The sequence below is a fragment of the Xenopus tropicalis genome, chromosome 7, assembly GCF_000004195.4.
Source record: "Xenopus tropicalis strain Nigerian chromosome 7, UCB_Xtro_10.0, whole genome shotgun sequence".
Classification (NCBI taxonomy): Eukaryota; Metazoa; Chordata; class Amphibia; order Anura; family Pipidae; genus Xenopus; species Xenopus tropicalis.
Window position 1 is genome coordinate 49,046,694 of NC_030683.2, and position 26,287 is coordinate 49,072,980.

Genomic DNA, 26,287 nt, shown 5'->3' on the forward strand with positions numbered 1-26,287 from the left:
ATATTTGACAGTGGGGATGGTGTGTTCAGAGTGATGTGCAGCGGGCCTCTTGGCTGCATTTCTGATCAGCGCTCTCCTTGTTTGGCCTGTGGGTTTAGGTGGACGGCCTTGTCTTGGTAGGTTTACAGTTGTGCCATACTTCCATTTCTGAATGATCGCTTGAACAGTGCTCCGTGGGATGTTCAAGGCTTTGGAAATCTTTTTGTAGCCTAAGCCTGCTTTAAATTTCTCAATAACTTTATCCCTGACCTGTCTGGTGTGTTCTTTGGACTTCATGGTGTTGTTGCTCCCAATATTCTCTTAGAAAACCTCTGAGGCCGTCACAGAGCAGCTGTATTTGTACTGACATTAGATTACACACAGGTGCACTCTATTTAGTCATTAGCAATGGCAATGTCTATGGGCAACTGACTGAACTCAGACCAAAGGGGGCTGAATAATTACGCACACCCCAACTTTGCAGTTATTTGTAAAAAATGTTTGGAATCATGGATGATTTTCGTTCCCCTTCTCACGTGTACACCACTTTGTATTGGTCTTTCACGTGGAATTCCAATAAAACTGATTCATCTTTGTGGCTGTAATGTGACAAAATGTGGAAAAGTTCAAGGGGGCCGAATACTTTTGCAAGCCACTGTATAACCCAACCCTGACTTGTAATCACAACAACTTTGTCCCTGACTTCTTTGGAGAGCTCCTTGCTCTTTGTCATATGTGCCTCTTGCTTAGTGGTGTTGAAGCCTCTGGAGCATTTCAGAAATAGCGAGTTTAAACCAACAGATCATGTGACACTTAGACTGCGCACAGGTGGACTTCATTTTACTAATTATGTGAAGGTAATTGGTTGCACCAGGACTTTTTAGGGGCTTCATGGCAAAGGGGGTGAATACATATGCACATGACAATTTTCAGTTCTTTATTTATTTATTTTTTTTTAAGTTCTTTTTTATGTTTATATGTTTTTCTCATTTCACTTCACCAACTTTTTTTTGCAGATCCATCACATAAAATAAGATTAAGAAACATTTAAATTACAGGTCGGAATGTAACAAAACATGAAAAATGCCAAGGGGGTGAATTCTTTAGCAAAGCACTGAAAAATGACAACTGTCCCACCAATTCCTTTAGATACAGCCCCATTATAAAATGCTGCATAATTCAGCTGCCCCTCCCTAAAAATGCTGCCCCCTATGTGTAGTACCCTACAAGGCAGTGACTGATATCCAAGAACCCCTAGACATGTTTCCTATTCAAGGAGTGTTGAGGTTGGTGAATAGAAAAGTTTAGGAACTTCAGGTAACAATTACTTAGAAAAGCAGCCCTATCAGTGAATAATGGTCAACATCACCTATAGGTAACTTTTAATGTACATTATTATTTTGAAGAATAGTTTTCTGGTGTCAGAATCACTGTCAGCCAATAACATATTTGCTACCTTGACAGCATGCCAATTATGTAGCATATTTTGTGTGAGCTAGAGAGACAATAGGATGGCAAATAATTTAAAAAGTTATAAAAAAAAGTAATTATAGTTAATAAGGCCAGGTAAATTTATATCATACTAAAAGTTAAAGGTGGACTGCCCCTTTATTTCCATTATGCAAAGGAAATAAAGAAAGCATAAGGGTGATTAAAAGGCCATTACCATGGAAACTAGTTAAAACCAGTGCCTGAATGACAAAAAGAAGGCTATGGGGAGATGATACTGACAATTAGTGTATAAAGAAGAGGCAAGATACTGCAACTGTATGGTAAAAGAAAATATCAATGGACCACAGAGCAAATGTTAAATGAAAGGAACATTATACATATCTATCAAAACTTGCTTACCAGCACCATGGCTTGGACAGCATCAACTTGCCCTGGAATTCTTACAGGCTCCTCCCCTTCTCCACAAAAGGAATCATAAGACGGAGTTGTTTGCATGTTGACAAGACAGTGCCTATTACGAGCACTGTACTCTACTAGATTAATCAGCAGACCTAAGCCCTGATAATTAAAAAAATAAGAAATTAACAGGTATAAACCATAGAGATCTACTGCCAAAATACACCTCTAACAAAGCAAAGTTATAATAAGAGTAAATGAGAAGGTAAAAGCAAAAAAAGCTGTACATATTTTTTTTTTACACACAAAATAATTACATTTTACTTTATATGCAATATTTTGAAATTTTACTAAGCCAGCTCATATTGCTATCTGCAAACCTGAGGCATACAGTAAGACATAATGGTAATGGACATTTATGCTTTAGAAACAGACCAAGGCAGTGGAGGGTTAAAGTAGAACAAAAGCTAAAAAATTGAGTAAGCTTTATCAGAAAAGTCTATGTAAATACAGCCATAAGCACTCACAGAAAAGCTGCACAGAGTCCTCTATTAAAAGAAACACAGGATTTCTTGTCTTTTTTTTTTTTTTTTTTGAGTACACCTGTACTTCGGTATCAGACTTCCTCTCTCAGAATAATCCTTCTTTCCAGGGGCCTGCGTATGCCAGCTCTCTCCTCTCTCCTGCTCCCCCTCCAATAAGGATGCACTTCCCCTCCCATCAGAATGCTTGATCTATGCTATCAGCAGCAGGATACTATGGAGACTAAGCTAAAATGGCAGCTGCTACCTTAAACAAACAGAGGGAGCTTTCTAGGGCTCTTTAGGTATGGTAATGCGTTCTGCAGAATAAATATAGTGTTCTAGGTGGCACTAATATGGCTAATCTATTGGCAGTAAAATGCCAAAACGGATTTTGTTCTCCTTTAACAGTTTAAAGGGATTATAATGTACGTTTTATTTTTACACTACACGGTTTACATAGCAAATAATTCACTCTACCATTTAAAATTGTATTACTGAACTGACAAATGTATTGTTTCGGTTGTAATACTGGTGTGTAGGCAGCCATCTCAATACATTGTGTCCGAGTCTAAGCTCTCAGAAGGAGCCACTAATGTTTCCCCTACTCCATGTAACTGAATGAGCTGGACTTGGATTTCTTACTATTAAGTGCTATTCTCATATATATCGGGAGCTGCTATCATGCTCCCTTCCCATTGTTCTGCTGACCGGCTGCTGGGGGGGAAGAGGGAGGGGAGGTGATATTATACCAAATTCCAGTGCTGCAGTTAAGTGTGACCAAAGTTTATCAGAGCACAAGTCACATGAGTCACATGACTGTAGCACCCTAAGAAATATATAGAATATGGATAGCCCCATGTGAAAATTAAATATAAAAAAATCTGTTTGCGTTTTTGAAAAATTGATTTTAACGAAGGATTCTGCTGGAAAAGCTTCATTAACTCATGCATCCTCGTTTGTCCAAGTCCCGTAAGTCAAACAACTACTCGGTTGTTAGCTTTCACTACCCTACATGCAGAAAACAGGATGACAAACTTTTCATGTTTCAATCTTGGTTGATATCGGGCATTTAAGCTCCGCAATAAAAAAACAAAAAAAACCACAACCTGTGGCCCATAGGCCTTAAAGGACCAGGTCATACTTTGCCAATGCTTTTGCATAAACACTGTGCAGATATTTTAACAATTTAACATTGCCAAGTGTCAATGTCTATGCCTCAGTGTTTTTTATTACTATCTTAAGAACTTACCAAAACACGAATATCAAATCGCTGTTCTTGAGGTAGAAACTTTGGAACCTGAAGAACACAGTTTAGTGCAGTGCTTATCAGATTGTCTTGTTCACCAGTTTTTGTGCTGCCCCATTCTGATGATAAAAAAGGAAGAATTTATGTTTTTGCATTTAATAAATCTGGGAACACTAACTCATCATGGTGCACTGTGGAACTAAAGTATATCTATTCTGTACGTATATTTTATTTTAAATTTAGTGGTGGGGCAAATATGGTGCAAAAATATCCCATTAGTAAAGTATATATACTTTATTAATGGGATATTTTTGCACCATATTTGTAAATATATAATATGAAAGCTGCACTCGCTTAAAAATGGGTGCCCAGAACAAAAACATGTGTAATACATACAACGAAAGTTCTTTATTCCATAAATGTTACCAATGTTTTGTCTCCTGCCGAAAAAGGCCCAAAGCAGGAGTCGTAACATTGGTGAAATTTATGGAATAAAGTACTACTTCTTTAAAATTATTTTCTCTAATAAAACAGTAGCTGATGCTTGATGATAACTAATCTGCACTAACAATCCTATTAGGTATATTAAATTATTATTCCTGTGAAACTATTCCAGTAGGCTTTATAGTGTACTAGCAGAGCCACGACAGAAAGTCATAAGAAATATTCCAAGATGCATGCAGCAGCTTACTTTCAACAGAACATCTTTGACAGTACTTTTGCAGTCTTCCTCAAACTAACCACCTGAACAACCCAATATACACCAGTAGATTGATGTTAAAAGGGTAGGACAAGTAAAGTGATATTCACTGGGGGTTACCAGTGATTTTGGCACCCCAATTGAATATAATCACTAACCTAAGGCTCTGTGAACTGGCCTTGGATACTAGTCTAAGTGGTCTTAATTTTTTATGGCTTTTGAATCATGCAGATTTTTGTTAAGCCACTTTTCAATTTGGAATTTTAGCAACTATTTAGTAGGTACTAAGTTCACTGTACTTTGAATGAGTGGTTCAAATGAGAGCCTGACATAATGAACAAATAAGCACATGAACAGAAAGATACATAATAAAGTAAAAGCAGCAGCAACATTTTTGCCTTACAAAACAATAATGGTTTTGGCTGCCGGCATAAATCAAAAAAGTGGCGAGAGACAAATATTTCAAAAACCTATTATTAATGAAGATCTATTAAAGTCGCTATGAACAGGATATTTTACAAAAGTTAACTTTAAAATAAACTACCCATTTCAAAAGATAATACAACATACTGACCCTCTTATTATACAGGGTGGGCCATTTATATGGATACACCTTAATAAAATGGGAATGGTTGGTGATATTAACTTCCTGTTCGTGGCACATTAGTATATGTGAGGGGGGGAACTTTTCAAGATGGGTGGTGACTGTGGTGGCCATTTTGAAGTTGGCCATTTTGAAGTTGGCCATTTTGGATCCAACTTTTGTTTTTTCAATAGGAAGAGGGTCATGTGACACATCAAACTGATTGGAAATTTCACAAGAAAAACAATGGTGTGCTTGTTTTTAACGTAACTTTATTCTTTCATGAGTTATTTACAAGTTTCTGACCACTTATAAAATGTGTTCAATGTGCTGCCCATTGTGTTGGATTGTCAATGCAACCCTCTTCTCCCACTTCACACACTGATAGCAACACCGCAGGAGAAATGCTAGCACAGGCTTCTAGTATCCATAGTTTCAGGTGCTGCACATCTCGTATCTTCACAGCATAGACAATTGCCTTCAGATGACCCCAAAGATAAAAGTCTAAGGGGGTCAGATCGGGAGACCTTGGGGGCCATTCAACTGGCCCACGACGACCAATCTACTTTCCAGGAAACTGTTCATCTAGGAATGCTCTGACCTGACACCCATAATGTGATGGTGCACCATCTTGCTGAAAAAACACAGGGAACGTGCCAGCTTCAGTGCATAAAGAGGGAAACACATCATCATGTAGCAATTTCGCATATCCAGTGGCCTTCAGGTTTCCATTGATGAAGAATGGCCCCACTATCTTTGTACCCCATATACCACACCATACAATCAATTTTTTTCTTCCAACAGTCTTGGAGGGATCTATCCAATGTGGGTTAGTGTCAGACCAATAGCGGTGGTTTTGTTTGTTAACTTCACCATTCACATAAAAGTTTGCCTCATCACTGAACAAAATCTTCTGCGTAAACTGAGGGTCCTGTTCCAATTTTTGTTTTGCCCATTCTGCAAATTCAGTGCGCCGATCTGGGTCATCCTCGTTGAGATGCTGCAGTAGCTGGTGTTTGTAAGGGTGCCATTTGTGAGTAGCTTACATCCGCCAAAGGGATGTTCGACTAATGCCACTCTTGCTGAATGAAGCTAGGACAGCCACTGATGTTTCTTCATTAGTGACAGTTTTCATGTGTCCACATTTTTGCAAATCCAACACTGAACCAGTTTCACGAAACTTAGCAAGCAGTTTGCTAAATGTAGCATGGGAGATGGGAGTGGGAGAAGAGGGTTGCATTGACAATCCAACACAATGGGTAGCACATTGAACACATGTTATAAGTGGTCAGAAACGTGTAAATAACTCATGAAATAATAAAGTTACATTAAAAACAAGCACACCATTGTTTTTCTTGTGAAATTTCCAATCAGTTTGATGTGTCACATGACCCTCTTCCTATTGAAAAAACAAAAGTTGGATCCAAAATGGCCAACTTCAAAATGGCCACCATGGTCACCACCCATCTTGAAAAGTTTCCCCCCTCGCATATACTAATGTGCCACAAACAGGAAGTTAATATCACCAATCATTCCCATTTTATTAAGGTGTATCCATATAAATGGCCCACCCTGTATTATTTAATTCTTAATATATTTCTAAATAGTGTTCTATTTAATGTTTAGATTTCACATATAGGCATATTAGAGAGGCTTCAGAAGGGCTTCCTTGCCATCTTCTGGATCAACTAGCAGTTAGGCAGGTTATACAAAGGCATTAAGGTTGAACGTGCTGGATGTAATTCTTTTTTCAACCTAACTTACTATGTTACATATAGTTTATAAATTGAACTAATCTGTCTATTGTTGCTAATGCATAGTTTGGAGGAAACAGTAAACTAATCCTGCTTTGACTTTTAGGACAGTGGCTCTGATCCTGAGTGTAAAGTGTATATCTAAAATGCCATGCCACAAAGCAAGAAAATGTTTCTGTTTACATGTAATTAAATAAAATAAATTGGCGGAATTGCCATAACATGTGCAGTGAAATATCTATTCCAAAATTCAAAAATAAATATGTAAAATTTAAAAGGCACATACCATTATCATTAGTTAAATTAAGCAAGACTCCAATAATTGACCTCATGCAGTCCTCCACAGCTTTGCCTACATGACTAGACACATTATGGTGAGGGAGAGATTTGCTGTAGGGAATGCAGATGCTGTCTTCAGCTCGGTTGTAACGCTGAATCAACTCCTCACAGTGACGCAGTGCTCTGAGTGGTGATCAAAACAATGAATGTAATTTGAGCTTAAGTTTTATAAAGCAATCAGAAATATTGTTTTAAGAAGCAACGTAAAACTAAATTGAAAATAAAGACATTAAAGCACCTATCATTGCAAACTTGTTTTCCCCACCAGAGGTACTAGCTAAAAGAGCCTGCACTACAGCTGGAAAAAAATGCTAATTAATGAGCAATATTCCCAGCTTGTTTATTACACACAAGTGTTTGACAAGATCAGAGGACTCCTCTACTGATTCTAAACATGGGGAAAACAATTTTACTATGATGAAGTTCAGGAATTCACAAGAAGTAAAATGAACTTACTTTGCTGAAGACACAATGAGTTGTGAATCTTTGTAAGCTATTAAATAACTCTGATTCTCTGGGTTATGCACAGTTACCTGGAAAAAAATATAAACAGACCAGATTCTTAGCCATAAGAGTAGGACCTGAATTTAAGTGCTTTACATGGTATTTTGACTAAAACACTTCACAGAGAGAAAGAGTGTGCTCATAATGCCTTCAATTAATTGTGGCATTCCCAGGCATCAGCAAACATTTTTTTGTTTTACTAATTTCAGTTAAAAGTGTTGGTAGATAGTCGAATGAGTTGAAAACTGTGGTCCTTGCTGAACCCATCACAGAGGTGAAAATGCCAAACTGAAATATCCCTAAAAGTTGTTTTTTTGCCAAAGGGGCATGGGCTTGCCTTAGCAGTAACCCGTAGGTAAATGTACCAGATAGCCCTCCTCTGCAGTTTTCTGCATCCATGAAGTCACACTTAGATAAAAATGAGGAAATGTACTGAAAAGTGAGTAGACTAGTCTCGTTGACATCTGAAGCCTTTGTAACAATTCCACTTTCAAAGGTTTTTGGCAGAAATTTTTAGCTACAGAATATGCTAACAAATATGAATATTTATATGGCTTGGGTTTAAACTATATAAATATATAAGGAAGATGACAAAGATAGTACACAAACATGTCCCCCTGCAGGCATTAAAAGAAATATGTAACTAACTGTACTCGGAAGGTACAAATCTCCATGTAACTTTAAGCTGAAAGGATGGCAATGGTTCTACAAACTAGAATCCATTTAAGATAAAATGTAATTTGTTTAATCATGTTATTACAGCTTTATGCTGAAGAAATAAGCAAACTTAGGACACTCACGCTCTCTAAGACCCGTAAACATCGTTCTGCTCCCCACAAAGAAGCAACTAATTTTTCTTCACTTTCATCACGGTCAAGGTGATTAGCACATTCTTTAACTATGAGGGGGGAAAAAATTGTTAAACACAAGGAAAACAAATACGGGACATAAAGGGCACATAATAAAAATATAAAATTGCTTAGAGTCAGAGCATGCTGCAGCAAGCCTTTTTTAATACTTCAGGATTGGGTCTAGTGCTCTCTAGGCTTAATCAAATAAAACTGAACGGGCATATCCTGCAGAGGGAAAATTATATTTTGCTGTTCTGACCAGCTGTTGCCTAGGCTGAACAGTAGAGGTCACTCAGAGTACATTCCATAAACTTAGCACAGTCAGAACTGCTGATATCTTAAAAAAAAAACACCAATATTAAAGTTAAAAATGTTCGTATTATAACACTGAAATTGTACAGTTATAATGTACCCTATACGTTTCTGTTAAAGGGAAACTTCACTGAGACACAACATGCATGCTGTCTGTGAAAACATCAATGTTTTAGTCCCTTCTCCCCTGCCAGGATTTTAAATAATGCAGAAACATATCATATTTATATGCTGAAATCCAGCTGCAAAAAAAAGGTCTTTATTCATACTTTTTGAAGGAACAGATTACAGCGATATGTATATTAGGGTTTTGTGTGGGGCTGTTTAACAAATCTTGATTCGGAAGCCAGAGTTCAACTTTAAAACAACTAAACAATGTTGCATGATAGAACAGTTTTATAACAAGCCCTTGTAATCCCTTACACACCAAAACACACTGTAGTTTATAAAATTTCCAGTCCCCAAATAAATCCCTGTATAATGAGCAACTCCTCAAGTTGCAGCAAGGGAAAAAAAAAACCTGCTCACTTGTACAGAGCTCATTATCTTTAAGTTGCAGCAAGGGGAAGGTAGTATAGGTAAATGCAAAGAAATGAACTGTAGCCGTGATATATTATATATGAAAATTCTTCCGTCAACCCCCCCCCCCCTTAGCTCCATTTGCATATGTCTAAATCTTTTGTGAAGGATTCTGGGTAGGGCTGAATCCCAAAATAGTGGATATGGTGAATTCATAACAAAAATCAAGTAGTAGTGATTAAAACATCCCTTGCAACATAAGCTCTATTACATCAGACCTAAAGGTGGCCATATATGGGCCAAGTTTAGCTGCCAACTGGGCCTCACCAAATAAGCCTGTACACCAGGAAAAGGACTGCTAAACTTTGAGCACCCCTTGCTAAATTTTGTTAATACTGTAAGTGAAAAAGTAGGAAATATCTAATACAGGTATATGTGTGTTTAAAATACAAGACATTTGCAAATGCTATGGCAGTTAAATTTTATTTCACAGACTTTAAAACACAGAAACACAAAAAATAGTAATTGTGGCAATTGCCAATTTTATTATAAAATATTATAAAAAGTTATGTGTACATTTAATTGCTATAATCATAATTATCCTCCTATTATTATTATCAACATTTATTTATAAAGCACCAACATATTCTGCAGCGCTGTAAAATAAGTTAGGATAGTGTAACAGAAGTGCTAAAGGTGTAGGACTGTATGTATAATTAAAGCAACAGAACATACCTTTATCCACAATATGATCAAGACCACCTAGAAGTCTTAACTCCTCTTTAAACCAGTCTCCTGCTCGTTTTGACGTAAGAGATAGTAATGTTTCCATTGCCAAGTGTCCAGTCTGTGTTGAGGACAAAAAGCCAAATGAACAGATAAATAGAAAAACACACCAACCACATGTAGGAATGTTTTCCGGATTAATAACTGCTTGTCTGCAATAGAACAAATTTAAGTGTTTTTAAAGTAATTAAAATATAATGTACTGTTGCCCTGCATTGGTATAACCGGTGTATTTGCTACAGAAACACTACAACAGTTTATATAAATAATGTGCTGTGTAGCTATGGGGCAGCAATTTAAGATGGAAAAATGAGAAAAAAGGCACAGGTAACACAGCAGATATCAGATAATCTCTGTAGAATAACTGGGTTTTAACTGTTATCTGCTCCTTTGAATAGCTACACAGCAGCTTTGGTTGTATAAACTATAGTAGTCTTTCAGTGGCAAAACACACCAGCTGCACCAGTGCAGGGCAACAGTACATTATATCGTAGTTACTTTTATACACTTTCATTTTTTGGTGCTACTGTTCCTTTAACTGCCAATACCATAGCTTTAATGTTTTCCCATTCCAAATTATGCTATAAGGAATGCATTTTGGCTAGCAACAAGCGGGAGACTATTTTGTAACTTGTGTCTTTAGCTTTAACTGAATGTGGCCATACATGTAAGAAAAACGGTCTTTCCTATGGAAAGTTGCGATTTGCTATAAAATAAAAAAAAAAGGAATCATGAAAAATAAAAAATCTAAATGCCACATAAAACCTGTTGAGAAGCCATATAAGTTACTTTAAAATTGTTACAAAGGAATGAACAACCCTGATAGGGACGTACCGTAATGTTTTCCAAATCTAAATGTTTGTTGTGGACAGTTTCACACAGTTTGCGTATCTTCTCTTTGATTTTGTTCATTTCTTTCTCATTCATTTGTCTGGCTGAGGGGTCTTGTTCCATTTCTAAAAGTCGGATCATAAGATCCAAGCTCGCCCTATCTAGGTCCATGTTTAAGCGATCCCTGCTCAGTATATACATCAGTGCAGCAGTGCAAAGTGCTAGATTCTAATAATGAAAAAACAAAACCAGATATAAACAAACAGATAAATGCTCATGAAAACAATGTACCATTACTTATTTTGAACTAATAAGATAATTCAGGAAAAAATATCCTTGTCAAGCTTAGCTGCCAATGAATAACAGACAGATTATGTTCTGCCCTGTTGAACTCTTAGCACCACTCAACTTTAAAAAAATATAGGGTATGGCATACTGTCATGGCAAAACAAGTTTTTTTTTTCAAAATGCATTTAATAGAGCTTCTTGAGCAGAATCCTGCATTGAAATCTGTTTTTCAAAAATCAAAAAATTTCACATGGGGTTAACCATGTTCTTCATTTCCCAGGGTGCCACAGCCATGTGACCTGAGCTCTGATAAACTTCAGTTATAGCCGATCAGCAGAACAATGGGAAGGCAGCAAGATAGCAGCTCCCAGTAGATAGCAGAATAGCACTCAATAGTAAGAAATCCAAGCCCCACTTAAAGGAACAGTAACACCAAAAAATGAAAGTGTATAAAAGTAATTACAATATAATGTACTGTTGCCCTGCACTGGTACAACTGGTGTGTTTGCCTCAGAAAGACTACTATAGTTTATATAAGTAAGCTGCTGTGTAGCCATCGGGGCAGCCATTCAAAGGAGAAAAGGCACAGGTTACATAGCAGATAACAGACAAACCCCCATTATATGGGGCTTATCTACTAGTTTTCTGCTATGTAACCTGTGCCTTTTCTCCTTTTTTCCAGCTTGAATGGCTGCCCCCATGGCTACACAGCAGCTTATTTATATAGTAGCTTTTCTGAAGCAAAAACACCAGTTTTTTTGCAGAGCAATAGCACATTATATTTTAATTACTTTAAAACAATTTAAGTTTTTGATGTTACTGTTTCTTTAAGGGCTCTGGCACATGGGGAGATTAGTCGCCCGTGACAAATCTCCCTGTTAGCGGGCGACTAATCTCCCCGAAATGCCATCCTATCGGCGAAAATGTAAATCGCCGGTGAGATGGCATACGCGGCGGCGCGATTTCAGTGACATCGCGGAAGTTGCCTCGAGAGGAAACTTCTGCGATTTCACTGGAATCGCGCCACCGCGTATGCCATCCCACCGGCGATTTACATTTTCGCTGATGGAATGGCATTTCGGGGAGATTAGTCGCCCGCGAACAGGGAGATTTGTCACAGGCGACTAATCTCCCTGTGTGCCAGAGCCCTAAGACTCCTCCAGTTACATGGAGGCAGGAAAAACAATAGGTTATCTGAAAGCAGTTCTAATGTGTAGTGCTGGCTCTTTTTAAAAGCTCAGGCACAATGCACTGAGATGGCTGTCTACACACCAATATTACAAACTAAAAAAATATATATATATTTGTTGGTTCAAGAATTACCATTTTAAAATGTTAGAGTGAATAATTTACTATGTAAACAGCATAATTTAGAAATAAAAATGACACCATAAAAATCATGACAGAATCCCTGTCCCTAATGATGTGATGATTTAGCAGCAGATGTATCACATCAAAGTGCTACTGACATTCATTACTAATCATGCAGTACAGTACCATTCATGTCTATCAAAAGGAGAACTCAGCAAAGAAAAAGCGGTGGAGCTTCATTTTAGACTAGGAAGTAGCTAAGAAATTAGCTGCTTGTGACACAGAATCGACATGAGGGGCTTTTATGATAAAGGCTTACTTATCCTTAAAAAAAAAAATTATATATATTATACACACACACTTTTTTTTAATTTGTTTCTGCTTTACTGTTACCAGCGACCTAAAAAATTCTGAGGCTATTATTGTTATTTTTTATTATAATGATCTTTATTATAATAGTCCTAATGGTGCAATGAAAGCAAGTCTTGAGTTGACGGTTTGAAAATACCTGGTGTTGCTGACTATCATCCAGTGTTTTGAAGACCATGGCTACCATTCCATGCGCTCTCAGATGCATTCGGAAACTTGGCATGGCACATTTTGTCGCCAGGCTTATTACACTGTAACGAGGAGACGCATATATCAGTTTACAAAATTTACAAATCTTAACAGAGAGAACTATACAAAAAAATATATAATTTCTTAAAAATCAAGATGCAAAATAAAAAAATGTCCTATGACATGATTTCAGGATAAGAAATATAGTTAAATTGTAGTCTTCTTTAAAATAGATTTGTAATAACTTATTAAAAATTCCAGCCGTACAAGCAGTCATCCCAATCCTCCAAAGAAATCAGCTTAAAAAGGCCAGTGGTCAGCATATCACATATGCAACTCCGAATCAGCCACTTGTGATAATTTGCAACATTAATAAGGGGAAGACAGTGACAAGACTAGTTTACTACCTCTGTCACAGTTAGGTCAGTGAATCTGTTTAAGGCATAAAACCAAAAGCATGCATGCAGATATATGCAGAGACTGTTGGCACTGCCTAGGAAGGCATATATCTCTTACCTAAGGCAACGTGTGTTTATGGGCTGACTGCTTTTAAGCCCACTTAGCAGATATTCAATATCATCAGTGAATTCTTGATTCTCTCCAAATTCTACAACATCGTTGAAGTGCTTTACATGCTGAACTACAGTATATAACTAGAACAAAATAAAGGTATGTTACCAGCAGATTAAACAAAGTATACATAAAATAGACCTTTCTTTTTAGGGGCAAGTTACCACATGCAGATAACAGGCCAAATCAGTTGCACCTTAGCAGAAGATGCACAAACCTAAAATTTTATTCACATGGCCATATACCCATTAGATAAATATGAAAAAGGAGCTCTGCAGTGTATTGTTATTATTCTTTTAATGGACTTGCACTTTTACCCACTGTAATCAAAATGAGTATATGTATGACCAGCTTTAGTCTTTGAAATAGAAGCAATCTATTCCAGTTTTGTTTTTTACTGTTATTTAAAGGAGAAGGAAAGGCTAACAAAGAGTTAATATCTCAAGCTGCAGGCATACCTTCAGTTGTCTCAATAGTGCCCTTAAGTCCCCCCCATATTTCTCCCGTTCAGTTGATCAGAAGTCTCAAAGGAAAAAAAACGCTGAGCTCTGTAAAGAAAGTTCCCATAATTCCTCACACACTGCACTGCACCAAGACCGGTGTGTATGTGCAGTTTGTAAGACTATGAGGAAGCTTCCTGCTGATTGGCTCAGATCACATATTCCTAAGGGGGGGGGGGGTTCTTAGCATTTTTGAGGGAGGGGCGGGAGCAGGAGAGAGGAGAGAGCTGCGTGTCTCCGGTACAGGAAAACAAAGACAACAAATCCTGTTTCTCTTGCAGAGAATTCAGTGCAGCATTTCTGCGAGTGCTTATGGCTGTATTTACATAGACCTTTCTGATAAAGCTTAGTTTTTAGCTTTCCTTCTCCTTTAAATGATACTTCCTTCCCATTTCCTTTCTTACACCTGAGTAAATATTCTTAGGTTGGCCACTTACATTTCATTCCTGTGAGGTTTTCTATCTTTTTAAAAGGACAAACATTTTTGGTCTGTGAATCTCCTTCCCACTCGCTGTACTGAAGTTATACGGAATGAATACTTAATCAACAAATCATGTATATCAGAAAATATTTTCCATTTACCATATATACTCGAGTATAAGCCGATCCGAATATAAGCCGAGGTACCTAATTTTACCTAAGAAAACTGGAAAAACCTATTGACTCGAGTATAAGCCTAGGGTGTCACCAGTAGGGCTGGTGCGAGCGAGCCAGCACACGAAGCACAGCAGGATAATCTTGTTACACGATATTGCTTGAGAACTGATAATAGATAACTGACACAGATCACCCCATTCTCAGCAGAAAGCATACTGACATTAACCTATTGCTCCTGCCTATATACCCGAGTAAGTCCACACTTAAATAGAGATGCAAGAGTGTATAATAGGCAATAGTTAGACAAGAGTGTAACAAGTTGGCCTGTGGGGGAATTCCTCTACAGGAACTTACATGTATATAAGAAAGTTCAGTAGCTAGAGACTTCCTGTTTGGCCTAGGAACGTCAAGCAAAACGACCACAGAGCCAGACCAGGTGGCAGGCAGTACCATGTTAGTTCTAGGAAGTGGGTTAGGAGATTTATGTTATGTCTCTCTAGGAGTGCAAGATAGCCAGGGTATAAGGACAGTTTGTCCCATCGAAGAGGGATTATTTGGAGAAGAGACCCAAGGCAGTTGAGTGCCAGGGAACTAGAGTGTTTAGGATTAGACTATTGGGAACCTAGTGGAGCCATAGTGACAGCTCAGAGGCTTATGCACTGCATGCTGATCATGACCGAGATATAGGGGAGCCAGAAACCAGTATCTGCTACAACTGTGAGAAGCTCTCAATAAATTCTGCCTTGGTTCCTCACATTGACTTGCTACATACCTTCTTCTTGCAGTAAAGGCCTTCCTAGTCCCCTTTTTCTTATTGAGGATCTACCAGTTATGGGCAGTTCCATTACAAACCGATGAAAAATTTCCATCATGACAGATAAAACCTCTATCAACGGGATCACATTATTATCTGTTGTAAAGCCAACTTTCCATACATTCCAAGGTGGTCAGGCAGTGTAGCCAAAACCAGCTTCCCAGAACCGTCATCCTCCTAACTGTGTGCTCTTCTGCTGTGCGCGCTTCTGTTCTGCTGGGCGCCGCAGTCGCACCAGTGACGTCATGCGCCCCCTTCAGTTACTCATGGCCTCATCTTAGAAGGTATAGGTAACTGAAGGGGGTGCGTGACGTCACTGGTGCGACTGCGGCGCCCAGCAGAACAGAAGCGCGCACAGCAGAGCAGAGGAGTGCACAGTTAGGAGGATGGCGGTTCTGGGAAGCTGGCATAAGCAGAGAGCGGGACTGAGGGAACTTTAAGTCGCAAGTGCCGGTATGTAAAACTGCGACTTAGTTTTGCAGGAGTTTTTGTCCGTGCAGTGTGTGTGCGTGTGGGGCTTTAGAGTTGGTTGAGGGTAGGCTGTCGTGTTGGCGGGGGCAGCGGGAATCACCAGCAGGGGGTCAGGAGGGTCTCGAGTATAAGCAGAGGGTTATACTCGAGGCTTATACTCGAGTATATACGGTACATCTTTTCCCTTGAGCCACTATTTAGTGTAGGTCCTTCAGAGATCACCTGACAGGAAATAATGTGTGAGAGTAGATGACAGAGCTCTGTCCATTCATTGGCTCATATAGACCAGCATGTATGTGTGCCTTTAGTTTCTGAGCACACCAAAGAGCGGACTGCCCCCAATGTTCAGGGGTACGGTTTTCTTTTAGGACATGTAAACCTCCCTGAAATCTTTAAAAATCTGTTGCTCCAGTTGTTCAAAGGTTAATAGTGAGGATGCATCATCCCCTTAATTACTTACCCTTTCTTCCTTGTCCTCCTCTAACCTACTCAGCGCTCTCTCAGGAATTTACTTTGGCTGTTGGCTACTAAGCGTGCTCAGCTCTGCTCTTCGCATTGCTGGTTTCCATAGAAACTCTGTTCTAGCTGTCTGCACCTATTTTTTCTCCTAACCTCCTCTCCTGAAATCAGCTTAACCATTTCAATCCAAGCAGGATCACAGTAAGTTTTGCCTGCAGAAGCACGCATTCTTCACTGCGTGTACTTTATAGTGCACCTGTGCTTTTGTGCAGATGTAATGCACTTATGGTGCTTCAGAGGAAAAATAGCCACTGGGTGTGATGGCGCTGGAAAATGGAGGGGATATATGCAGTACATTTGGGTGAGGGAGATGTGCCCATCTTATACACATTGTAAATGTAGGCTTTACATGCCCTTTACAAGTGTAGTTTGCTTTTATATTAACATTTATTATGATGCAGACAATGATTCCGAGAATCTGATTACTTTTGTGTTTTTTGAATTATTTCACTTTTTGTTCAGCAGCTACCCAGTTACTGGCATATGATACCAACATATCATTGGAATAATATGGGCATACTGTGTTTCAGAATTATATCAGAATGTTATCACACATGAGGGCGTGTCTGATTTATGTCCCAAAGAAAATCACCCTAGAATGGTGAGTGCAGAAGGCCTGAAATCAGTCAGATCTCTATAGGGCAGATGATTTTTCCGTTGGATCAGGTACCACATCGGCTAGTTGATGCGGGTCCTGAACCAACGGTGCCTATACCTGCCATTCTAATTTGATAGTTTGGCCCAGGGCCAAAAGACCGAATTAGCCAGATATCACCCGACCTTAGGCGGGGTTATCGGGAGAAGATTCTTAGCGTGTATTGCCACCTTAAGTGTCTCTCCAGCTAAAAGAAAGTAGTTTAACCCATGCAATACTAGAGCACTGCTGCACTGGCATGAGAAGTGTAACACAAATAAATGTATACAACGATGGTATGTCAGATCTAATGTTAATGTTATGTCACTCCATTAAGGCAGTACTGTCCAAGGTTTTTCAATGCAATGGGATAACTGTCAGCTATTTTGCATGGATGGATTATAATAACACTGACAAAATATTTTATTTTTGCCTAGGTGGAGATCTTGGGCATAAAGTAGGCCATAAAATTACTTGAAGGGCCACATTAAATTTTAGACATGGTTAAAAGAAATGGTTCCCCTTAGAGGTGCTTGGGAAATGCCTTGCCTACATCAGGCCTAGTAATGAGAGAGGAAAATTTATGGAAAGCGGTGAAAGGCAAAAAGGGGCATTCTAACCATTAATGCTTTTCGTATTGGCAAAGACACAGTCTATGTCGTAGGCCTAAAAGGTCAAAACAAATTAAGCAATGTACAAACTACTCTAAAAACATTTGAAAAGAAAATGGGAGAAAAAAATACAAGCACTCACTTCCTTGTGCTCCTTTCTGCATTTTAGTGCTGTCACAATATCCTGATATGGTTGTGTGGGAATTGTAACAGTTTTTATCACTTTAGGAGGAGGTGCTGGAGCCTTAAATACCCCGTCATCTTTTGCGCATGGTGCATCTGATGGCTTTGCCTAAAAACAGATAAATAGGGCAAACATCACTGTAAATTGCATAATAAAGCCCAAGAACAAAATGTACAGAGGACTACAGACATACAATCACGTATCATGCTGCTAAAAAGGTTTCCATCAACACCTTTCTAAAGAAAACAAAAATACAAGCTTATTAGGACAACATAGCTGAATTTTCTGTCCACTTTAAATATATTAGGAACCTCCCTGTAAATTCAATAAGGAAGTTCTCGCTGTGCACACAGGTACACCAAAATCAAAAAATGAGGCCACTGCACAGTACTGCCACTGCAAGTGTAAGTTTGGTGAGTAAAAGATGGAGGTGGTGCTTCCACATAAGTGCCAACCTGAGATATAATTTTAGTGACTAAATTAACCAGAAAAATGCCCAAAATATTAGCATTCCACTGTAAATTCAGCTTTTTTGACATTTAAATTGGACTATTTTAAGGAGGTGCTTTAATAGTTATTCTTTTGCATTCAAAACTGTCAAAACATATATACAGAACCACTTCCAAATCAGCCCCTCCTAATTTTTGCAGAGAACAGCAAATAAGCATTACCCCCAAAAGCTTACAATGAGACAGGGATATCCTGTCCACTCATTCAAGATTTTTTTCATAAAAATCAAATGATTTACGCAAAAAGTTTCAAAGTGAAAAGTAATGCCACACCATGCGTATGGCGTATATTTTCAACAAGCCAAAAAATGCTTGCCAAAAATACACGCATATGCATGGTGTGGCATTAGCCTTAAGGTAGGACATCCACTATACTATCCACAGCTGCAGTACATTAGTAGGAAACAGTCATTAATACAAAAAAAAAGTTTCCAGAATATTTAGGTACATAGGTACAAAGCAATTAACATAAGTTATAAAAGTTGACTTACAGGTGCAGTCTGAGTTTTGAAAGCTGGAACAGCTGGAAGCTCCTCTGACTCTGGTTGATTCCAGTGTCTTGCATTATACACGGCTTTTGTTGGAGACTGGGAAAGAAGATAAAAATAAATAAATATATATATATATATATATATATATATATATATATATATATATATATATATATATATATATATATATTACCACTTCTACTGGTCACTATTTGTACTTATTCTGCCATGTATTCTACAGCATTGTGAAATGTGTGCTTTATAAATTTGTCTTAATAATGGTAATTGCATGTTTAGGAAAGTTTCTAGAAGAATTAGATCAGTGATGCCTAAGAGATAGCCTGGGTGCCTTATGACTCTCCTCAGCTTGCAGACCCCAAGTGTTTGCTTCTTGCACTGCATTTTTTTCTGTATGTATATATATATACAAATACAAAAAAGGTTTTAACTATGTAGTATTAAGTTTCTTGGCTAGACCATTCATCTGAGCAGCTGCTTTGTACATACACAAAGGAATTTAAAAGAAATAAATGGAAAGACAGATACTTGAATGGGCAATCCAATGAAAGGTATAGCTTGTTCAATAAAAAGTTATGGTACTGCATTATGACCAACTTAAAAAACAATGTTCGAACCACATGTGAAGCCCCTGAATCCCAGCACAATTTAATAAGGTAATGAACACTGGATGGGAGATGGGAGAGTACACTGTACCAGAAACTTTTTGGGTTTCCTCTGAATACTCTTGCACAACAAACAGGCGAGCTTTACTTGAATTTGACCCCAGTGTGTGTGATGTTAAAAGACTGCTTATTTCAGTTACATTCAAAGCACTGTATGAATACACCTGCAGTACATAAAGAATATTCAGCCTTAACTAGCACTAACCAGTAGCGTTCAATTTGCCTATTATTTTATACATGAATGGCTTATCACTACAATACCATTATCATTATTTTCTATATTCTGAAATTCTACATTCAACTAAGCAAGCATTTATTCAGTCATAGGTAAGTAAAACTATTTCACCAAAAACTACACTGTTTAAAAGATGAGTTGTGTGTTCCAAGTACAAGTAAATGCTTTATATTTTGATAATATTATTTTAATGTTAAATACAAGTTTAAGGAAACTGATACATTTTATTAAAAAAAAAAAAAAAACATACCCTTTTAGGTCCACTGAAAATCTTTCGTGCACCATCTTTGCTTTTATCCGTTTGTTTACTTGGAGGCTTTCTGAAGACTTCAGGCACAGCATGCTGATCTTCTGAAAACTCTATATGTACACAACACAGAATTCATAATCAAGCATTTGTAACAGATATACAGGCTAATATTTTGTAAAGCTAATTTAGTGCCACTATACACAGTTGCCTTCTATACACTATTGCCTTCACCAACAGTCTTTTGTCGCTCTATTCCATAACAATTGCAGGTGCCAGGCTCATATACCTTACCAACTGCTCTTCCTCTGCCATGAACACTGTGCCAGTTCTACAGTAGCTACATTTTACTATAAAATTCAAATTACTGGCCCTGACATTCGAAGCCACTTACAATTGTGCATCACATCCCTGAACTTCTCTTATAGGGCACCTGCCACCATGAAATTGCTCCCACCACCAGAGGTGTGGGCTAATAGAACTGCATGCTGGTGCAGCAGCCTAAAGCTGTAGGGGGCTATTTTCTTTAAAAAAAAACAAAAACAAAAAAAAAAACTATTGCTACCCCAAACTGGACTCATGGCTCTATTCAAGCAATCTACTTATAAAACATCTCACTCATTAACTCATTAGAACTTCTTCCCTGCTCAGCAATTCTTTTAGGATCCATCTGACTTTCTCCTAATCTCTCTGCCTTTACACTCAAAGCACATTTCTTTCAATAAGCTTCTTTAAGGGCTCTGGCACACGGGGAGATTAGTCACCGGCGACAAATCTCCCTGTTCGCGGGCAACTAATCTCCCCGAATTGCCATCCCACCGGCGACAATGTAAGTCGCCGGTGGGATGGCACACGCTGCGCAGGCGATTTCGGCAAATCGGCGACGTTGTCTCACGAGGCATTTTCGGCGACTTGCCGAAATCGCGTTGCCGCGTGTGCCATGTAAGTCGCCGGTGGGATGGGATGGCAACTCGGGGAGATTAGTCGCCCGCGAACAGGGAGATTTGTCGCGGGCAACTAATCTCCCCTTGTGCCAGAGCCCTAACCTCTCTTTACCTTATCTAACCTAATATTGGTAGACTAAAATATATGCCACAGACTCCTGCTAAGTGCAATACTCAAAGCCCTCTTCTCTAAGATAGTATGCCCTATTGAGCCTATTGATCGGAATCAATCAGCATTTGTATGTTTTTTTTATCAAACACTTTTGTACTGCATAGCTGTCAAAACATATTTGTGTTTTACAAATGCTAATTCTATGTCTGGAAGATTACATCAGTATTCACTTTTGACTAACCAAGTCCCTTGGGCCATTACACTACATAACAATGTTCTCTTGTAGAAAGGTAATACTCTAGTCTAGAAGGCTCTGGCTGGTGATAAAGGAAGATCCCTGCCAACCTACACAGTGATTCGAATGTTTAATAAACCCACTATGACATTGAAAGGAAAGAAAAACACTACTAAAAGGACATCATACATTCAGTTTGTAGTATTTCTAATTTTTAGCAGATATAGAAAAAAAATTTAAGAGAGACAATTTAAGGATTGAAAAAAATGAATGATGCTTTAAAGGAACAGTAATACTAAAAAATGAAAGAGCTTTAAAGTAATAAAAATATAATGCACTGTTGCCCTGCACTGGTAAAATTGGTGTGTTTGCTACAGTAACACTACTATAATTGATATAATAAGCTGCTGTGTAGCCATGGGGGCAGCCATTCAATCTGGAAAAAAGGCACAGGTTACATAGCAGATAACAGATAAGTTCTGTAGAATACAATAGTGTTTTATCTGTTATCTGCTATGTGCCTGTGCCTTTTCTCCTTTGAATGGCTGCCTCCATGGCTACACAGCAGCTTATTTATATAAATTATAGTAGACTTTCTGAAGTAAACACACAACTTTTACCAGTGCAGGGCAGCAGCACATTAAATTTTAGTTACTTTTATACACTTTCATTTTTTGGTGTTACTGTTCCTTTAAGGTAGACATATTGTGTCAAGTTTTATTATTTTAAAAGACTAGCTACTTAACAGAAAGTTTTCCCAAAACACTTAGTACCACTGATCTGTTTCAGTATACCCCCTATTTTAACATTAATGTTAAAGTGTTCAATGTCTATGGCTTGTCCTGATCTAAACAGGGCAAACTCTAAAATTCTACTTTACGACAATGGGAGTTAAAACAAATCAGCAATCAGTGAGAAGCCTCTGTACAATGAGCAGTTTCTTATCTAAAAGCATAACAAGCTGGGGAGGGTTTTGTTTTTAATGGCTTTTCCGTGGACTGCTAATTTTTTACTCTTCTCCTAAGGGCTCTGGCACACGGGGAGATTAGTCGCCCGCGACTAATCTCCCCGAAATGCCATCCCACCGGCAAAAATATAAATCGCCGGTGGGATGGCATACGCGGCGGCACGATTTCAGTTAAATCGCGGAAGTTGCCTCACTGAAATCGCGCCGCCGCGTATGCCATCCCACCGGCGATTTACATTTTCGCCAGTGGGATGGAATTTCGGGGAGATTAGTCGCCTACGAACAGGGAGATTTGTCGCGGGCGACTAATCTCCCCGTGTGCCAGAGCCCTAAGAAGTATAATGTAACCATGTGTCCTGTTTTGTGCAAGAAATAAAATAGCTTACATAATAATTAAAACAATCTGCAAAAACATGTTCAGCCTTATTTATTGATCCAATGTATACTGGCGGCAAAAAATCTATTTAGTTTAAGTTTATTTCATGATTTGCAGTAGACTTAATGTATGGTGATCCTAATAATGGAAAAACCAACGTCACAAACATTCTGGATATTAGATACAATACCTGTATAAATCACCAGCCATGGCAAACTGTATATAGCAGTACGTCTTGTGGTGTCTGTACTGATGCACTACACTAAACTGTAAGAAAACCTAAATGCATTGTAAATGCAAGTAGTTATGGATATTTTGTTCTATTTTGGTGAACTATACATATTAAAATTAACAACTACACATACTGAAAAACAGTCATATGTTTACTCACTAAGGCGGTATTGTAGTTTTAGAGGCAATTTTGTGTGCAGGTACAGTCAATCATACCAAGAGAATAAGATGTTTGCTTTTATTATGGCAGCCACATTGGTCAAGTAAATGCCAGCTGCTGACTGGCTGCTATTGTTTACTAAAGACAGCAGACTTTGGCATTAAGTAGTAACACAATAACAGGCAAACAAAAATTTGTTTATGTCTTAATGTCCTTATATATTGATCATGGGTGATTGCAGAGAACCTCTTGTCTATTTTAATTTTGTATGTTTTTTCAGCTTTTTTTCAGCAGCTTTCTGGTTGCTAAGGTCTTGTTTACCTTAGCAAACAGGCAGTGGTTTAAGGGCTCTGGTACACGGGGAGATTAGTCGCCCGCGAGCAGGGAGTTTTGCCGCGGGCGACTAATCTCCCCGTGTACCAGAGCCCTAAATAAGACTGAACTATGAATATGAGAGGGACAAAACAGAAAGATAAGGAATGGAGGAAAATACAATTCAAAAAAAGATATAGAAGAGGAAGGCAAATTATTCAAAAACTATAAAAAATGAAGACCTATTGCAAAGTTGCTAGCAAAAGGACATTCTATAATGTACTAAAAGTTAACAAAGGTGAACCTCCCCTTTAAGGTAATATGCACCAAACAATCCAAAACATAGTCCCATTTTTACTGGGCAACCCATAACCAGACTCACTAGATCACAACAGAAACTCGCCAACCTTTTGGATTGTTTGAGTCTAGGATTGCCCACCTTCACAACAAGACCCCGGAATACCTAAAAGTCTGGTCTAAATGGGAACTTTGCTCACTCATACAAGGAGAATGAGGACATACATAACAAGGACAGTAATTATTACCGCTTTAAGACAACCGAAACCAGCAGAACTCAGGTTCATTATGTCTAGTTTACTATGTTTCTTTTTATGTTTTGTATTTATGTCTACTTGCAAAAAAAAAAAAAAAAAAAAAAAATAAGTACATTACCCTGGAAATGTCTTACCGTTCCTACTAGTTGAATTGACAGAGCCAAACAGTCTACCTGATATTTCAGAGGTGCTTGTACATCCTGCCAGTTTAATGAGCACATCACATGTTAACTAGGCCAGGTGTTTTTAAAGGGATACTAACTCTGGAGTCAGAGCCACCAGGGCAGAGAATAGAAAAGGACTGACAAACAATGTTTTTAATAGCAGTTATATATACAAAGAACTCAAAACCCATTATAAATTTGTAATTCATGTTTAGAACATTTTAAGCCCTTAGGAAAACCAACTAAAACATCAAAATGGCTGATTCTTAAAAAAAAATTATCTATATAACAGATGCTTACCTGAAATATTACTGGACTGATTGTCCTTTAAGTTTTCAGTGACACCTGAGCTGGGAGAATTAGTTGCTGATGGGACCACTGCACTTTTTGTTTTATTTTTAACTTTTTTTTCCTTTTGATGCCAGCAATCATCATCTTCCTCTTCACTTTCACTTAAGTCATCAAAGCCAAAATATTTGATTCTATAGTTTGACTGCCCCAAAGATTTTGAGCCACCTTCCTCAGAGCCTCCTTCATCTTGGTCATCAAAGCCAAAAAACTCCAATTTGGCATCTTTTTTTGATTTAGGATTTCCAGGACGGAATCTTGTTGTTGTTTTTGTTGTTGCCAGATCTGCTTTCTTTCGGAGGCGCCCTGCTTCTCCTAGATCTGTGGTTGGTGTGGCAGTAAACTCATCTACGCCACGCTCCATGCTATCTTGTATGGTAACATTACAAACAGATAAACAAGATGGGTGAAGAACAGTATAGTCTCTAGTCCGAACTGTAGATCTAGACCCAGTGCTAAAACTTTTATCCACAGGGTGTGACCTTTCTTTTTCTGATGCATAACTGGATTTTGTTGCTGGTTGGCTTGTGCCATCTAAAAGCTTATCAAAATTGGATGACCCCTGTGACTGCTTTGCCTTGTTAGACCGACAGTATGTCCTGCAATTACTAAGCTTAAGTCCACTTTGAACTGTCTCTCCACTTATATGTTCCTCTACGTTATCATTTATTTCCTTATTGCTGGGACTATCATCATCCTTGGTTTCTAAAAGACTATTTACATCAGAATTCAATTCTAGCTCAGAAATGTCTGTATTTTCTTGATTTAGTTCTTCCCACTCGTAAAGTATCGCTGTTGAGGTCTCTTTTATCTGTTCGGATTTTGATGGCGAATTTGATCCCGATTCATTTCCCAAGTCCCACAAAGTGTCTGTAAATGTTTCTTCTACAGGTTTCTTGTCACCATTATTGGATCTCTTTGGAAAACTGTAACTGTCTTCAGCAAAATTCTGCACATTTCCTAGTTAAAAGAACAAATTTACATATTAAAAGTGAGCTGTAATGGACAGGTTATATTCAGTTTTTGAAGCCTGACTGTAAGCTGACTGAAATCACATTGGGCACACTGATGCAGTTCCTGTCCAGCAAATATGCACTGGCCTAGCATGTGAATGTCCAAATAGGGCAGAGATCCACTTGTTTGGCGACTCTGCAAGATGAGTGGATCTCACCAAGTATGGCCAGTTTCATTTCTAACAAGTCTAACTACATAATTACTGATTTCTGTTATTGAATGTCTGAGGGCACCCTTAATCTTAACAAATCTTCGTTGCTGCGGGCGACTAATCTTCCCACAATGGCATCCCACCAGCAAGAATGTAAATCGCTGGTGGGATGGCATACGTGTCGCTACGATTTCCCGAAGTCGTCCGAAGTTTCCTCTCAAGGCAACTTCAGGAAATCGTAGCAACGTGTATGCCATCCCACTGGCGATTTACATTCTTGCTGGTGGGATGGCAATTGCGGGGAGATTAGTCGTCCGCGACAACAAAGATTTGTCACGGGGCAAAAAATCTCCCCTTCTGCCACTGCCCTAACAGTTTCCTCACTTACTTTATTATAGGACAGCGGGTAAAAAAACAAACAAACAAAAAAAAAACTAATTTTAAATTGAAATATATATACTGTGTTTTTCAGGGCAACTTAAGCATTGTAAATATACATGTATTCGCAAAATATAGAGAAACATCTTTTTATATGTGTGAAAGCACAATACCTTGTACCCCGGGCTGGTGCCCCTGTTAGGAGAGAACAGCGCCAGCCCGGTGTAGCTGTGAGCGTTTCCTTCCTCCTGTTTCGTACGCTTGCGCATGCGCAGTAGAGTGAAAAGCCGAAATTTAACAACAAAGACAGCTTTTCACTCTAATGCGCATGCGCCGGTCGTGG

At 38.4% G+C, this 26,287-nt stretch overlaps 1 protein-coding gene across 1 annotated transcript in view; it reads right to left on the bottom strand.

Moving 5' to 3' along the window:
* Window positions 1-26,287, bottom strand: part of wapl (WAPL cohesin release factor) — a 53,731-nt gene that overhangs the window by 13,674 nt on the left and 13,770 nt on the right. Inside the window, exons 3-15 of the mRNA XM_002937557.5 lie at window positions 24,354-25,361; window positions 20,002-20,111; window positions 18,834-18,929; window positions 17,792-17,941; window positions 13,450-13,586; window positions 12,884-12,995; window positions 10,780-11,004; window positions 9,895-10,006; window positions 8,278-8,375; window positions 7,430-7,506; window positions 6,921-7,096; window positions 3,601-3,716; window positions 1,831-1,989 (exon numbers count right to left, since the gene is read on the bottom strand). Coding sequence (XP_002937603.2) covers window positions 1,831-1,989; window positions 3,601-3,716; window positions 6,921-7,096; window positions 7,430-7,506; window positions 8,278-8,375; window positions 9,895-10,006; window positions 10,780-11,004; window positions 12,884-12,995; window positions 13,450-13,586; window positions 17,792-17,941; window positions 18,834-18,929; window positions 20,002-20,111; window positions 24,354-25,361 — 2,576 coding nt within the window. The remainder of the gene's footprint in view (window positions 1-1,830; window positions 1,990-3,600; window positions 3,717-6,920; window positions 7,097-7,429; window positions 7,507-8,277; window positions 8,376-9,894; window positions 10,007-10,779; window positions 11,005-12,883; window positions 12,996-13,449; window positions 13,587-17,791; window positions 17,942-18,833; window positions 18,930-20,001; window positions 20,112-24,353; window positions 25,362-26,287) is intronic.